This window comes from Gossypium hirsutum, chromosome A04 (genome assembly GCF_007990345.1).
Source record: "Gossypium hirsutum isolate 1008001.06 chromosome A04, Gossypium_hirsutum_v2.1, whole genome shotgun sequence".
Lineage (NCBI taxonomy): Eukaryota > Viridiplantae > Streptophyta > Magnoliopsida > Malvales > Malvaceae > Gossypium > Gossypium hirsutum.
Window position 1 is genome coordinate 6,680,450 of NC_053427.1, and position 18,212 is coordinate 6,698,661.

An 18,212-nucleotide genomic window follows, 5' to 3' on the forward strand; every position below is an offset into this window, starting at 1 on the left:
CCCGAAATTCATGCTTTTGATGCCGAAACGATCTCTAACCATTGGTAACCCAGAAATATACCAAAACATATAGAATTTCATGCACTTCAAAAACAATATGTTACTTCAAATAACCAATCTCATAAACACACAAGACATTATCGAATTTCATCGCAATTCGATACCGAAGTTAAACCATTTCAAAATACACACCTTAGAACGCGATACCAAGCAGCAAAGATCAATCAATTCGCCCTCACCAACTGTTCTGAAATCTCAATTCACACATAACTTAAACTATAAGAACTTCAATTAATAAATAATAGAGACAACAATTCTACCACAACTCTCATGAACAAAACTTACCCGCTTCGTCTACGGTAAAACAAAACACACAAAGATGATCAGTCTTGACAGACAACACGTAACGTGAGTATAAAACAAAAGAAACAAGAAATCAAAAGAAATAAATTTGGAAAGAACAGAAATAAAAAGAACAATGGGAACAATAGGAAAGAAAAAAATAAAAACAAAAGATGAAGAACGTAAACTTTTCTTTTCTCTTTAAAAAGTAACTTCCTCTTTAAAAAAACATAAAACAGATAAATATCAAAACACTCATAGGGATTCGAACTCGAAACCTAGAGTCACACTAGCACACAAGCAACCACCAAACCAGTAGGCCCATTCTAACATTAAAACGCGAAATTGAACCCAAATGTTCAACCTACTCACTAACCTTAACCACAAACCTCAAAACTTTTAACCCTAAATTCTGGGATGTTACATGCAAATTTGACTAAGTTAATAGTAGTTGAAGGAAGATTATAAAATGATCTAAAATATCTATTTGTTTTTTATAGAAGAATCATTATTAAAGTTTGATATAATTATTATTGAAACTTTGAAGAGATTAACATATATTTTCTAAAATTTTCTCACTCATGACTTTCAAAAAACTGATGATATAAATGCTTAACAATGCATTCAAATAATCAAACTAGTACTCAAAATTGAATATATAGAATATGAGAAAGTATGTGATGTTTTCATAAGGGGGAGTAAATACGCATTATACTCTTTTTTGCTTAACCGAAAATTTGTCCCATTAAATTTTCTTGGTAAAGTTTTTAATGAGTTAACATATTATGCGCATTATACATATGTGTACTATTTTTCCTTTATTAATTTTTTTTTCTCACAAGATTTTTATCTTAATAAGGTTTTAACGAGATATATTTTCTATCAATTGATATCAAATGAGAAGTGTTATAAATATTTTACTACGTGGATATTTATCAAGATCAAGATAAGTTTTAATATACTTTAAATTCTAATTGTCATTTAAATTAAATCTCTACTTCATTTATACTTCTTATGTCTATAAATATAGACTTTAAAAAAACATTGTAAATATTTTAATTGATCAATAAAATACGTCGATCTCTTTACTCTCTCATTCTCTTTGTTCTTCACTCTCTGTCTATCAACTTTTAATTAGTTGAAAAAAGAATTCTAACAAATATAATAGTATAGGCCATAGTAATTATGAAATTATAGTTTAGATTTTTTTTTGACAAAAAATAAATTTAAATATCTAACCAAATTAGGTTGCTTATTTCAACTTTTATTTTATACAGAAAATAGTATAAAAATATAATTTAAAAGATGATAATAATAATAATAATAAAAGAAGCCAAACAAACATGACTATCGGTGATAATTATGAGATCATATGATATTTTTTCTTTAGTGTTTACACGAATACTAAAACTCCTAAAGTTAGTTATGAATTAAAGGAAATGAACTCAACGAAAATAATTAAAAATAAATAAATATATATCAAGAAAAGGGTTGTGATGATTTTCTTCCAAATTTAACATTTTCAATCATATAAAAAACTGAATAAGAATAAAATTTGAATATGAATTCGTGAAATAAACAAGAATTTAAATTTATAAAAAAAATTATTAATAATTAACAATAAATAAATGCAAATTAACATTTAACCCATTAAAAGTACTGTAAAAAAATTTTGAAAAAAAATCACCCCCGGCATTATTTAAGATTTATCAGAAAACATTTGATTAATTTTAATTCTCAAATCTTATATTAATAAAGATAGTAGAAAAATGTATACCCTTCCTATTCCGAAGAGACATTGTTTAAGACAGGTTTCTCTCACGCATTAATGATTCAATCTTCTCCACATCTTCAGGTGTGTCAACTCCATGAGCCTCATGCTCAACCTTTATCACCTGCACAATAATAAACGCTTGGTGAATTAATCCTTTTTTTTTTCTTTTTAAAATCCGTGCACAATATCCAATTATGTAAATTTTCTGAACAGGCATAAAATACAAAGACCACTGTTTTTAAACACTCGTGTTAATGTAATTTATGCGGATCGTGAGTGAGGTATGTAAACAACGTTTTGACATTGCAAACCAACATCCAGTTGATTAAATGCATTCATAGTTCTTTTACTTGTTTCGAAGATTTTAATCTGGATTCTAGGGACCTTTCCTACGTTGATGCCCATGGTTATCACTTCCATGTATTGAAGTAATTTATTTGAGACATAAAGCTGACAAAGCTAGTGATTCCTATAGTGTTAACGTTTTGGATGATTTAGGGGAAATGGATTTCATAGGAAAAGAGGACCCTTCTTTTGAACATATCTCACACACTTTGAGAAGGCTACTTGATGTTCTTGCTAACCTAGCTCAAACAAGTCCTGTTGACGACAAAAGATCTAAGTATTCTCACTCCAATGTCAGTGGCCATGGTAGAATTCGAACATCATTTACTAGATAGTCTTGGTGATGAAATTTGGGAACAGGAAAATAACAAAATAAAGACGTTGAAGCTGCCAGATGTTGCAAGACATTTTTCTCAAGGCAAATAGCAGGGATCTGCAGCCAGAACTTTTAAATAGATCGTTTAATATATTTTCAAGTCATCTTGGAAACTACAAGTTAGGTCAGCAAAGAAAGACTGTTCCTCTCTTGGCCTTAAACATGGCTGGATTTCCTTCTTTGTTGCAAGAGATAATCTTGAAAATCCTTGAATATACTGCAAAAGTAGTGAATTGCGCTCCTAAACAGGAAATGTTGTCTCTATGTTGCCTATTACATCAACCAGTTACGTCAGTTAAAGCTCACCCTCCTTTCAATTTTTGTAAGGTTCCTATCATTTGACCAGCAATAGAACAAAGTCCTAAGAGAAGTAGATATGCTGGAAGTCTTGTTGGATGGTTTGAAACAACATAAGTTACTTTAAGGTAAAAAATATCATAATGGTAAAGCTGATCAGTTGGAGAGAACATCCAGTTCTAACAGGTTCAAGCAACACTTCAACAGTGAAAGTGTTGTTATTGCTTCACCCAAGTTCATGGAATCTGGTTCGGGGAAGTTTCTTATTTTTGAAGCAAAGGATATTGGCATTGATTCTGAACTACAGTGCATCTACAAGACATTCACTAGAACTTATTCAGGTTCACAGAGTGATTTGGGTTTGCGGGGGATCAAAATTGAACATATTTCCCATTATGAAGCTGATAGAACTATTCTTGTATCCCTCAGAGTTTGGGAGGACACTTCTAAGCTCCGTGACAAGATTAAAAGCAAACAATTTTCAAGGAAATCTTAGCAAGCTTTCTAATTTTTCCTCTACATGGTTCCGTGCTCACCATTAATCAAGAAGAACAGTTTAACCATGCTCCACCTAAGAAGCAAAAAAATTGTTTTGGCAACAAATACTGCTGAAAATAACATCACCATAGATGATGATGAAATTTCAGATAAGATGCTGCAACTTCCCAAGGCAAAAAAGTGGTTATTGAAGATGTGGTCAATGTCAAAAAAGCTAGGTCTAGAGGGCGTAATCTATATAATGGACTTTTGGTGAAATGGTTAGGCAAAACAGCTAGTCAAAGTTCTTGGATGGTGCAACGAGTGATGCAGAGAACTGGTCAAAAAATGTATGCTAAAGTGGTAAAAGTTTTCTTATTGGAGTTGATTTTCCAAGCTGAAGAGTGAGACCTGATCATGGGTCGGGCCACCCAGCCCGACTCGAGACCCGCCCGAAATGTAGGAGGGTTGGGATAAAAATATAGGCCCGAAAAATGAGCTTGGATAAAAAAGCAAAACCCATTTAAAAAACGGGCCAAGCCCCAAGTAAGGCATTTTTGGCCCGATCCCAACCCAACCCGGCCCGAATTCACTAAAGGACAAAAAAATTCTATTTTTTTAATATTATTTTTTTATTATTTTCTCCCTATTTTGCTACCATTTTACTATCATGTTGCGACTATTTTGTTGTTGTTGTTTGAATATTGTATAAAACTTATTTTATTATTAATTTTGTTATTATTTTAAAAAATTTGTTAATTTTGTTATTTTAGAGAGATCTACTTTTTTAAGTTGCATCTATCTTAATGTTATTTAAGTATAAATATTTTTTAAAATTTATTTTCAATTTATTGAGAAATATTTATTTTGAAGCTTTTAGTATTTTTGATGTATTATATATATTTTAAAATTATATAAATAATATAAAAATTAATATGCGCGGGCCAAGTTGGGCCCGAGTTTTAGCATTTTTATCTAGGTCGGATTTAGGCAAAAATTTAGACCCACTTTTCGGGCCGGGCCTAGCAAACAAGCCTAAATTTTTAGTTAAGTCCGACTCAGAAGACCCGTGCACACCTCTAAGAGTGACATAGGAGCTTTTAATTATTTTATAATATTTTATTATTTTAGTTTTATTTATTAAGTATTATATATTATGGGCTACTAGGATTATTAAGGGTTTAAATCTAGGGTTAAAATAAAACTTTCTTTGCAAGAAAGCCTAGTAATTTTACTAGCAAAAAAGAAAGGCTATAAAATAAGTTGTAAGCTTTAAAACCAACAGTACTATTCTTATTATTTTCTTGAATTAACAGAAAGAAACTAGAGGTTTTTATAACCATACAATTTCTAGAGTTTCAACCTCTTTCTTACTTGTATGCTCAGCCCAAATTCTATTGATATCCTCTAAACCACATCAATCCCTTTCCTTTATCACTAGAATAGACTCCTTTGTACCAAAAGAAATAATGAGAGGGGTTCTGACTTCCGATTCGTTTGCACTATTAACTCACCCCACACTAATATATTTGATGCAACTAAGGTCATTTTAGGCATCCATTCATCTGCCGTGTGAGGACAGCTACATTATAGATATAGCTGACATAACCAAAGATTTAGCCTAGAACCTTGGTTCATTTTTATGTTCGAGTATATTACCTGGTTATATTGGTGTTAACTGAAATTATGGGATAAAGACAAGTGAATTTTGAAGTTTTAATAGCACATAACACATTATCTCAAGCGTGATAAAGTGAAAATGATGGTCCAAATGTGGTAAAGAAGACAAAAATTACATGCAGCAAAGCAGCATCCGCAGTTTCTATAATTTTATGTGACCAGAAAAAGGATTAAACAGTAGTATAAGATTCTTGCTATACCTTCATCTTATAGCCATTCTCAAGGACCTTAAGTTGTTCCAGATCCTCTTCTAGTTGCAGTGGTGTAGGCTGAAGCTTCGGATATATTTGCAGAAACTTTGAATCATAGCTCTGTTTGGACATAAATCAGTACTAATTACAGGAGAAACAATTATTTTTAATTTTAAAGTATAAAAAATTGCTTCTTAATACCTGAATTCCAAGATGAAGCATGTAAGGGAACTGTGGATTGACTTTCGCAGATCTACATCAAATTGATCCACAAATACATTAGTGCAAATGCAATTAAAACAAAAGATATCACAACTAAAATACACACGGACGTGCACATATAAATGTATAATCTTACTTGTTAAATGGTATTAGTCCTCTAGAAAAATAAATAGCATAACCACGATTATCAACCACACATTTCACTCTATTTGGATCAAAATCATCTTCTGGTTTCAAAGAAGTCACAGCAGTGCTAAACACTGCATCTGGTGCTGCCTGCAGCACAAAGACCATTTTGACACCCCATGAAACGATAAGCACTTGTACAAGGAACAAGTTATATCATTGAAATAAAACAAAAAGAGCTGCAGATGCTAATTTACAGAACTCAGAATAACAAACCTGCAGAGCTTTAACAATTCCATCTATTATCTCAGGTTCAATAAGAGGTTCATCTCCCTGAATATTCACAACAATGTCATACTTCTTCTCTAGCTTTTCAAGAGCTTCATTACATCTTTCGGTGCCTGTAATGTGCCAAAGAACGGATCAACGACTTCAGCTAACCAAGAATAAATGACAAATTAGCAATATGACGATAATCATGGACCCACCATTTTGACAAGACTCTGATGTCATGATCACATCAGCGCCAAATCCTCGACAGCATTCTGCTATCTTTTCATCATCTGTTGCCACAACTGCATCCGAAAAATAAATATGTCAACACCATAAAATGCTCTGAATGAAGAAGGCAATTCAGACACAAAAAAGTCAAGAGGACATTAAAATTTCAGACAAAACGCTAAACTATCCATCCTGAAGATCAAAGGCAACCATTATTACATCCCTATTTTTTATGCTCCCATATTTTGTTCATAACACTAATCCTAAAGTACAAATCACATAGGTAAAGGATATTGCATGATTCCATTGCCAATATGATGCGTGATAAACAAGACAGAACCAAGATGAAATTTCAGTCATCAATCACTGCCTGAACCTAAATTCACTCTTTTGGATTATATCATCCAGTTGTCCAGCGTGCAATATGAACAGCTCTAGCCCATAGACATTAACGTGAATAAAAAACTCAAATTATTTAAGCACATACTTGGATATGAGCAAAATTGAAAGGGAACCATGCAGCAAACGTACCTAGATGGTTCAGTGTGGTCGCCAGTTTTGACCTCTCCCATGTCCTCTATTTAAGACCAAGAGAAATGTCAAGACACAAACATGTAATATGGTCAAATTTTGCGAAGCAAGAAGACAAGAAGTGCTTAAAATTCGGCAATAAAAACTGATTTCTGAAAACCAAGTTTTTGACAAGTTTTCTTCTTCATAATCTAGGGAGGCAAAGCTGGTGATCATGTTTAAACTTCACCGAAGTTAAATGCAGGCATATACATGTCATGGCTTTGGACATAAGCAAACAGATACTTCAATCAGTAGAAACTAATTTTCAACCTATAAAGTCCATCTCACAATATGAAACCCAGATCTTTGTCCAAACCAATATCTCAAGATCCATTGTTATCAAACAAACCGGAATTTCCAAGTTCAAATATGGCTCAACTTAAACCAAATGTAATATAGATCATCTTCCTTCTCAGATATTCATCAACCTATACAAGATCACAAAGAAATCTAAAGCCCTGTAGATAACAAATGCATAATCTGTAGTATTCATTCTCCTACTTGCAGAATATTGATCCTCTTGTTCTTAGGAAAGTAATCAAAGTACTAAATATTAATTACAATGCTTCATTGAACAACTATAACATGCTTGCAGATAATTAAAAAAAATTGGATCTTTTGCCTTTTGCCTAATATTTTGGTCCAAATATTAGTATTAGAAATTTAAAAAAAAAACACTTTACTCTCCTGAATTACATTAAAAAAAAACCCAAACCAATTTCCCTAGAAAACCACAGTCCCCAAACGCTGCAACAAAGAAACTGATATAATCCAAGGGCTTTAGCCAAAAGGGTACCTGGATCATGGGTTTCCCAAGGATATGAACCAAAGGCTTGCCTTCGAACCGAGAAGATGCATATCTGGCGGGTATAATTCCCACGACCCGTGTCCGAAACTTCCTAGCCCGACCCAGATAGGCATGGGCACCAATGGCTACCGCAATTGCTGTGCCAGCTAAAATACTGTGAACTATCCAAGCTTTACCTGTTGAAGAAGAAGACGAGCAGACTGACATGGTGTTCACGAATTTATTTTTATTTGGTTTCAGATAGAAAGAGAAGGGGGAGACAGAGAGATCTGGAGACAGAGTTGAAGTGTGTGATTCACTGTTTTGAAAGGCGGCTTTGCGGGGGAACAAGGTAATGTAATTTAAGAAGTAATGACGTTTTACCCCTTTTATTAATATACACCACAGCTAATCACATCAATGGCTAATCACTTTAATATACACCAAAAATATCCAAGTCCATTTATTTTTAGTCAATTTTTTTTAATTAATCGATATTCTTTTATCTAATATAATCATCAATTTTTATGATATATATTAATTTAATCATAATTGAAAAAATAATTTTTAAAATTTATAAATTATCTCTATTAAAATTCAAATATATATATAAATAACTTAGAAATGTCTTGAATATGTGCTTCTGAGTTCATAATTTGTTATGATGAAAATGTATTGGAATGCTTGAAAAAATATATGAGAGAATGATAATGTAAGGAAACTATTATCAACTGTTACGAAATGATTTTGGATATTTTGGGTATAGTTGACTTGTTATAAAATTAGTTATATGGAAATTTTTTTAGTTTATACAGATGAGATGCAGAATATATATTGTTTCAGATATATTGATGAAGTGCTAGACACACATTACTTCGATTTATAACAATAAGGGGTAAAGCGCATAGAATTCGAACGTATCGATGATGTATTGTATGCAATTTATATTGATGTGATGGTAGGTTAATCTATGTATCTATTTTGAGTTCGTGTTTGATTAATAAGGACCTCAAAATAAGTTTTATATGATTGATTATAAAAATTGATGTGTGAATGAGTAACTTATGCTTGAATACATCAATTGAATACAAAAACAAATGAAATGAATAAAGCTTTAAAGGCCAATAATGTTATCAAATGAATCAATGGATTCAATTGGTAAAAATGATATATGAATGTAAATGTGAATATGTTAAATGTATCATGGAAATGAAATTGAGATTGTATGGTATAATGAATTACATCAAGTAGTGATGAATTACACTCTTTTGTTCAGTATGTGGATTCGTTTATTTTTGTATGTAGGTGACATTTAGGTCTCAAAGATTTAAGGAGGTTGACAACATTCAGGACTCAATTTCAACTCAACAAAGTTAATATGAACTTTCGAATGTTATTTTTGAGTTGGCATGTACCTAGGACCAATATTAGTTCGGAGTCTCTTTTGATGACATTAGTGGATTTGTAATCTAGTTATCAATATATATATATATGCGTGTGTGTGTGTGTGTGATGGCATGATTATATGGTCATGTTGGTATGCATGATCTTTATATAATATTATGCTATGAAACATGAGTTGCTTGCATGCCAAGTAAGTTAATATTGATGTTGGACATTGGTAACTTGTGATCAAGTTGGTGTTATATTGTTTGAATGTAATTAAGTGAGTTTAAGTGGTTTTTAAAACATGAATTTTGAGTACCACAAGTCATGGATTTGATTTGGTAATGTTTAGGGTTAAAATAGGTGAATTTTAAGGTAAATTTTGAGTCTAGACACCTTTTTTGGTATAAGGGGTCAGTTGTATCAAAACAAATCAGAATGCAAAAAGCTACAATATAGGGGACCTGTATCGGTACAACTAAGGGCTTGTGTTGATGCCAAAGTTTCTGACATAGGTCCTTGTACTATTTTAAACCCTTTTGACCTCTTGAGTTTTGCCTTTGATCTCAGATACTTTTGAACACCTAAAAACTAATTTTAAATGATTTCAACATGATTTTAAATCTTAAAGTCTAGTTTAACTATTTTCAAATATTTTGTAAAATTTTTAGAATTAAATCTAATTTCTTATGGAATGCTCGGTAATAGTCTAAGTTGCTTAATGTGACATCTCACATTTGGAATTAACGACCAAGTCGAGTGTGGGATGTCATGAAAGGACAAGAAAGTAGTTTCGAAGCACTAAGATATGGAGACTCGGTTGGAGACTACCGATAGCCCTATGGATGGCGCTGTCAAGATTATAGGTGACTTAGCTTTACAGAACAAAGCCTTGGCAGCTTTGGTAGAGGCCTTGCGCAGCGAAATCTTGGAGCTCAAGGGGAAGCTCTAAGAGTTAAAGCCTTGGATGGTGTGCTTGGTGTACCAGGGCATCACGTGGGAATCACAAAGCCAAAAGAGTTCGAGGGTTCAAAAGACGTAAAGGAAGTCAACAATTTCATATAGGGCATACAACAATACTTTCGCACGACCAACATCGAGTACGAGGTGCTTGAGTTTTCATCTATCATCATGTCGAAAAATCAACTTGACATTCTAAGCAATTTACTTACTTCATTGATCATAATAAACTAGTATTCATCTAAAGTTGTGACTAATTGAGTAATTAAAATGGATGTTTTGATTGTCATCTTTTTTCACGTTAAAAGATCTAGTGACACTCTAGACGAGTCAATAAGATGCTTTAGCTGAAACAAATGTTTTTATAGTGTCTTGACAGGTTTGGTACAAACGTGACGTTGTAGAGCTTCATGAGATAAATTGTGTGCTTACACAGACTTGCCAACTAATGTGTTTGTTGTTGCAAATTTATCACAACATATTTTAATTCTATTTTATCTATTTCTTGATGGATTTGATTATACTTCCATATATACAAATTTATTTTGCTTTTTTGGTGTAAGAATTTAGAATTGGTGGATTCAATGTTGGAAAATTTGGACATCACATATATAATAAGGATAATTACATGTTATTATTTACTATCATGATAGTTTAGCCCAAATTAAAAGTGATCTAATTTGGTTAGAATTTTATTGGGATTTTAATTATTAAATAAAGTATGGGTCAAATATGTATAGATACTCTTCTAATCAAATTCTAATTAATGATGGGTTAATTAGAATTTGATTAGAACTAATATGCTAAGGTTATAAATATTAAGGTTATAGTCCTCAAATTATACACAAGATATTTTCTCTAATATCTCATTATAGGAAATAGAGAGCAGATATTCTCTGAATTTCTTGTGTGCTAATTTGGAAGATCAAATCCCCAAGTCCCAGAAAGTTTCAAGGAATCCATGGATTCAGGTATGATTCCGCATCTAGTTTTGTTCTTGATTTATTCTTAATGATTTGACATGACAGATCCTGGTTTATTAAGTTATATTGTAGATTTATTTTATAAATTCTAACATTCAACACCATCATGGACATGGTTTGCTCCACCAAAGAATGTAAAAGTTTAAGGGGTTGGATGTCGGTGTCAAATATGATATTTGTCTCACACCTATAAGATCATTTTCTTAAAAAGTTTGTCCATGTATTTGGAGTGTTCTTGGAGTTGGAGAATCATATCCCTTTACCCATGTTTGAATGTATATCAGATATGAGTGTCAAATATGCATTCTTCTAGCAAAATAAGATGTAGCAGCAGCACATATTTGGGCACTTGGAACATGATGATCCAACATGATGTATGATCCATGTATTAAAAGTTTGTAATTTCAGGTAACTTTTTCTGAAATCACAGGCCTTGTTGTTGTTGTTGTTGATGTTGAGAAGAACCTAATTATATGAGAAGCTCACAAATCTGAATGAGTTTCAAGTTCAGAAGTGGGATCATAAGAGACAGAAAGATTCGAAGTTCAAACATCTCGCATACATACTTCCATTACCTTAACAACATGGTTAAACATAGATATCAATACAAATATAACAGATAGAAACTCTTCTTAGACATCATTTTTAATGGCAGAACTGTATCCAGTTTGATCATCATAGTACTTAGACCACAGCATCACGCCTCCATACTTGGCAGAACCTTTGATGGCAGGGAGTACTTGAGAAGTTAGATCGGATATAGGGATAAATCCGCTACCAGCTGCCTCAGGTGATGCTGGGAGTCCTAAGAAAATTTTGGTAGCCGGAACATCGTTAGTCCATTGCTTCCATGCTTGTTCAAGGTTTGTAATATCACCATCTGTGCATTGGCATTGAGGGTTGTTATAGAATTGTACCCAAACATAGTCAAAAAGGCCAGTTTTAAGGGCACCCCCAACCCAAGCATCAGGGAATGGACACTGAGGGGCTGCTGTCAAGTATACTTTCTTGCCTTGTTGGCTATACCCGGAGAGATACTTCGCAAGATCATCCCAATGTTGGTTCGTTCCACCTTCAATATCAAAATCAATTCCGTCCAAAATGGCATCACCGAAAGGTCGAGAGGCCGATTGTCCCCTCAAGAAATTGTTCCACAAGTAGGCCGCAACCTGTCTGGCATCGTCGGATGAGGCAAGGAAATAGCTCCCTGCTCCTCCTCCTAGTGAAAGTATTACTTTAATCCCTTGTGCTTGACATGATTTGATGTCTGAGCTTAAATTAGTGCATCCATTGCTATAAGGATCACAATGACCAGCAAGGTTGATCATTGGAGTCTGGCCATTGCCAAATGTTGGAAGGAATGCTAAGTTCACAAAGTCATAGTTGCCGGTTGCACATGTCTCTGCCAATGTGCCCTCGTCACTGTTCTGACCCCAGTAGATTGCAATGCCACCAGCATCGATACCGGTAACTAGCACCAGAATCACTGAGGTGGCAAATGCAAGTAAGATTGCAGACTTAATAGCCATCTTTCTTTGCTAGTATTGGAATCGTTTTGTATGCTTAAAGTGTTCATCAAAGCATCCTTTTATAGGTGAAAATGCTTATCAGAAACCAAATAAGATATTAAATTCTTTGAATGACTGCTCAAATATACAAGAAATGAACCTTTTTCAAGGCATTGTTCGCTATTTTGGTGGCTTATGATTGTCTCTTTTTCCTTTAAATTGTTGCTGTTAGATTGGCATTGTCAGTTTATCATATTAGACATAGATATATATTTACATTGCATTAAATGTAATTGCTGGTAATTTTATTTATCATTTTCAATATATTGGACGGAGATATATCTTTTAGAATATCAAATTTAAACTGATAAAATTAAGGGTGCAGATTAAATTTTAAACTCATTTGACTCTTGCTTTGTCACTGTAAGTATATAGAGTATGATGATACTAAGCCATTGTCTGTATACAAACAAAACCTTCATAGATGACAAAAGCTACAAACATTGAAGTATATGTACATGAATTAGTAGCCAATAAAGTGGTCATCAACTCGCCGTTCAATTGTAAAAAATTATATGCAAAGTAATGGCAAGAGTATGAGCGTATGATCCCAAATAATAATAATAACTAGTATGGTTCCATACGACGTTTCGTCATGGTCCATTATTTTTTTTTGATCAAACTATAGAGTAAAAATTTGAAAGAGAGGATATTAAAAGTTTGAATGGGGCTGCGTTTTTCAACTGTAAGAGCCGATGTTGTGAAGTAAAATCCGACAGATTCACATTGGAAAAAGCTAAATAGATGGAATGAATGAGCTGCCATGAGTAAGGAAAATGTCAACGGTGGAGTATTTATAGGAAGTTGTTATTATAGGGCTACACAGGGGTGTTTGGAGAGGCAATAATACTACAATGAAACCTCCTAAGGCTACAAATAATAAAAGTAACGAAGCATGTTCTGAGGAATTTGCGGAAGGAGGGAAAGGCCAACGTTGAAGGACGAAAGGAAGAGGCTGGTGATGGGAGACTTAAAAGTCTAAAGCAAATCAATTTGATAAAATTATGCCAAATTAAAACAAATAATTAAATCTTAAATTCACAAAATCAGAATCAAGCTGCTCAAGGAGAAGGATTGGGTGAAACAGCACCAACAAAAGTGCAATGATTCCATACTTTATGCACTTTTTGATAAAATTACCGATGTATCAATATTTTTGAAGGAAGGGAGTCCAAGAGTTCTCTTCACCAATGCTTCATGATATACTAGACCCAAATTCGCAAGCTGATAACATTCATTCGTGACAGTTCCCAACTTTCAATATGCTATTGAAAACTTGGATAATACAATGCAAGTTCATCTTGCTCTGATTCTAACAATCATTTGCCTAGTTTTGGATCAACATCTCCTGCATTCACTGCTCCACTTGCCATTATGACCACAATTGCTAGTGTACCATAAACCTTCAAACTTGCCATTGCAGCCTATAGGAAATTAATGGTTTTATTTTTATTGTGCTTGGCAGGAAACTTTTGGTGTTGCTACAACAATTTGCTGACAACGACAAGGTTCATTTATAGGCTATGATAATGGAGGCGACATGTAGTTAATTAAAGCCCCTCGGAAGAATTTAAGTACACTTCATTTATCACTTGACGTTTTTGTTTTTTTTTTTTAAAAAAAACTTAAGTCAATTGAGGTTCGCTGCCCGCTGGTGGGTTGTCAGCTATCCATGGTTAGCTGTAATGTATAGTTCGCTGAAATGTTGGCTCCAGTGTCAGGCATCATTTGAGTATACATGAGGTCCACAAGGTTTGCAGCCTGAACTCAATGTTGCGATATTGCTCTGTTGAAATTGCGATATTTAGTAATTGTCTCCAAAGTCGCTTCCAGCATAAGCCATGGCCACTGCTTCGTCTATTTTTGCCTTTTTAACTTTCATTTGTTACCAATGGTTTGCGACGACTTTGGTAAGTTTAGATAGAACCTGGATGAGAAGCATAAATGCTTCTAAAAGGTTTTAAATCTAATTTGTTCTATTGAATGCATGGTCCAAACCTAAATTGTTGTTGAATGATTTCTATTCAGTGATGAGTTAAAATTGTAGTTGCTTCGACAAGTAATTTGATGTCACACATTTGGATTTGACGATCAGGTTAAATATTGGATGTCACAATATGTGTATTATGTAAATTTATTTTTCAAGATTTTAGTATTCTTTTCTAGTTTGGTTTCTATTTTATAAAAGTTACAAGACCATGAGAATAGCATTTGCTTTGATTGCAAATATTGGAGAGTTTCTATAACATCCCTCACCAATCTTGACATCTAGTCCAAATGGAAGATACCATCAGAGCATAAATATATTGCAAAACAAATCTTGAATTTTTTTTAAAGAAATCAAACTTTGAAATAGTTTAATAGAACCATTGGATTTAGATCCATAAAACTATTTAGAAACATTTAGTGGATGGTTGGAAATGTTCGAGATTAAGGGCCAGTTCTTCATTGCTTTTGAAAAGTGCTGTGGAAAAGTGCTGTGGAAAAGTACTTTTGAGAAGTACTTTTAAGAAGTGTTTTAGAAAAATTTAAGTGTTTGATATTGCTGTCAAAAAGTACTTTTGAAAAGTAAAATGTTCATTTTAGACATGATATTATAAAGTAATAAATATATATTTAAATAATGTTCAAATTAGTTAATATTATGATATTTTAGTAAAAATATAAAAAATAATTTATTATAACTTATTGTTAATATTTTAATATATAATATTAATTTTAAATATTTCTAAGTAATTAATATTAATTATTTATTAAATTTAATTTGAATATATAAACTATATTTAAATATTTAAATATAATAATTAAATATTTGTAATTAGATATTGGCACAATTGTATCATTTTAAAAAATATTTTTTATTTTTAATTAATGCTTTTAACACATTTGTAAAACTCATATTAAATAACCAAGAAAGAGAACACAAAATAATAGCATCAAATACATTTTAAATCAAAAAGTAAGGTTAAAAAGGTAAAATAACAGTCAAAAGTGCTTTTTGGCTAAAAAGCTAAAATTTACTGCTTTTTCATCTCTAAAAAAGTTCATCCCAAAAGTTAAAAAAATTGCCTCAATGATATGTATTCTTCATTGCTTTTAAGAGAAAAGTACTTTTTTTAGCAAAAATTTATCTCAAAAGCAATGGAGAACACACCCTAAGTATGAGCTTTGGTGGGCTGAAACATTACTAATTGTGCAATGATACAAAATCAAGAGTTATGTATCTATACATATATACTATGTACTGATACTTTAAGTAATGTGTCGATACGTAAGTCACAATTTATTAACGAATTATAAAAATATGTCGCATTGACCACAACCATGAATCAATACCACACATCCATATAAACTTTTCACTAAACATCCGCTAACTAAGCATGAATCATATTTAAATTATCAACATTTCTAAGCTAAATCAAGCAATTTAAACACATAAAAAAAAAATAAAAAAAGTGAATTAAGCTAGCACAAACGGAAAACCATCATGCCTCAATGATATTCCCCTTTCCTTTGCTTTTGGAATTCCCTCCACTGTTTTTTGCTTCAAATTAACATTGACATAATAAATCAAGTTAGAACAACAAGACTTAACAATCAATGCCTCTAAAATCGAACAAAAACATGCAATGCGACCAAGTGATATATTTTCCCGCTTTAATGCCTATTCTCGAGAACACTAACCAAAACTTATCACACCTCAAATCTAACCTTGGTTTCACTCTTATAAACTTAAATATAACTTTAAAACACAAAAATCATTCTTAGCAACAACCTTTTAGTTTAGTGGCAAGGGTATTATATTGTAAGCATGAGAAATTAGGTTCAATCTCAAGTAGTTCCGTTTCCCACCCCCAATTTATAAATAAATAAAAAAACACAAAAATGAAGAAAATAGAAAAGAAAAGTGAGATTGATATTGAAAGCATTAAGAATCTTACTGGAAAATCAATTTTTCTTTCATGATTGATAATTAGAAATCAAAGACTTGAAAGAAGAAATTTGTAGCGAGATTTGAGAGAATTTCGAAAGAGAAAGTGTAGAGAAAAAGTGCTTTTGCCAAAAAACCTACCAAGAGTCTAATTTTTATTAGGCCCTTGGAGAAATTACCTCTTAAAACCCTCAAACTTTAAAAAATCAACTTTTAAAATTATAAAATTGCCCCCAACAATTTTGTAAAATTTACAATTTAGTCATAATATCTCTTTCCACTAAATTAACTCCAATTAAAGTCTAATAATCACACTAATTAACTACCAAATAATAATTCTCAATTAACCCGACACTAATTCCATTCAAACTCTCAATTAATCATAAGCATTTTTAGTAACGACTTGATTTTAGGCGGTGTCAAAAAATGCAACTTCGGAACCCCATTTCAGTAACCAAGTTTTTAAGGATGAAATAGAAAGACACACATTTATTATGAAAATGTATTACAGGTCGGTTAAGTAATTTAATTGAAAAAATCATTAATTAAAGTTCAAGAACAAAATTATAAAATTTCAATTACTATTAAGTTTTAATTTAGAAAATGCTTATAGACCTAGTTAACAATTATTCAAAGGGCCTAAATGGCTACTTAACCATTATGGTGAATTGAGTTAGTGGATGTTGATGGGAATCCACTTATGATTAATGTTAATCACTTAAGTAAATAAAATTAATGGTTAAATTTTGAATTAAATTAGTTAAATAAGATTAATTGGTTAATTAATATTAGTATGAATATAATATAGTGGAGAGCAAAAGATGAAAGCTTCATCTTTCATACTATTGTCGTTCAAGTTCAAAGAAAGAAAGAAACATCAAGCTAGTAACTAAGCATTCGACCATTCAAATTTCTTAAGGTAATCAAGACATTTTCTTGAATTTTTTTATAGATTTATGATTATGAGAGCTTGATTTAGCTGACTCATGTATTAATTTCTTCAATTGTTAAATATTTAGTAAGTTGCCGTTAAAATGAAATTGATTATTTTGAACTCGGTTTGAAGAAATTGATAATTAGTAGACTTAGATTTTGATAAGGACTAAGTTAGAAATTAGGTTAAGCTTGTTAGATAACTTTGTGACATTAGGGGCTAAATTGGATAAATTGAAAATAGCTATGAAATTATGCAATAGATAGAAAGTATAAGGTCTCTAATGAAAGAACGTGAAATCAAATTTTTAATCCGATGTTAGATATGGAAAAAAACAAGTATTTTGAATATAGGGACTGAAATGAATAAAATGAAAAATATGTTGACTATGTATTTTAATGTGATCGGGATGTGAACTAACATTGTTTTATAATTGAGTTATCAAATGAAGCTAAAGACGACGCCAGATCATCTCGAGAGAAGAGAGAGACGAGTGACGAAAATTGCAATTCGTACTTTTATGATTCAAGTTCAATACATAAATACATATACGTATGCATATATATATACACACATATGCCATTGTTGCAAATTTACCTATTGAGGTAAGCTTATTACTGCTTCTTGACTCAGTTATACATGATAATATCTAATGTCATGAATTGGATTGAATTAAATATAGTAGAAACAAGCATGATATGAATTGATAAATGATATGTGATGTGAATTAATGATGAAATGGTATGAGATCATGATATG

General features: G+C 32.0%; 2 protein-coding genes across 2 annotated transcripts; both read right to left on the reverse strand.

Moving 5' to 3' along the window:
• Positions 1-1,933: 1,933 nt before the first annotated feature.
• LOC107948647 (3-deoxy-manno-octulosonate cytidylyltransferase, mitochondrial) lies at positions 1,934-8,094 on the reverse strand. Its single transcript, XM_016883269.2, has 8 exons — positions 7,701-8,094; positions 6,863-6,908; positions 6,319-6,405; positions 6,107-6,231; positions 5,841-5,980; positions 5,684-5,735; positions 5,492-5,602; positions 1,934-2,237 (listed from the first exon to the last, which is right to left on the reverse strand). The coding sequence occupies exons 1-8, from the start codon at positions 7,917-7,919 to the stop codon at positions 2,145-2,147; spliced, it is 873 nt and encodes a 290-aa protein (XP_016738758.2). The 5' UTR covers positions 7,920-8,094; the 3' UTR covers positions 1,934-2,144.
• Positions 8,095-10,995: 2,901 nt separating this feature from the next.
• Positions 10,996-12,704, reverse strand: LOC107949334 (acidic endochitinase). The gene has a single exon (XM_016884041.2). The coding sequence runs from the start codon at positions 12,547-12,549 to the stop codon at positions 11,653-11,655; it is 897 nt and encodes a 298-aa protein (XP_016739530.2). The 5' UTR covers positions 12,550-12,704; the 3' UTR covers positions 10,996-11,652.
• Positions 12,705-18,212: the final 5,508 nt, after the last annotated feature.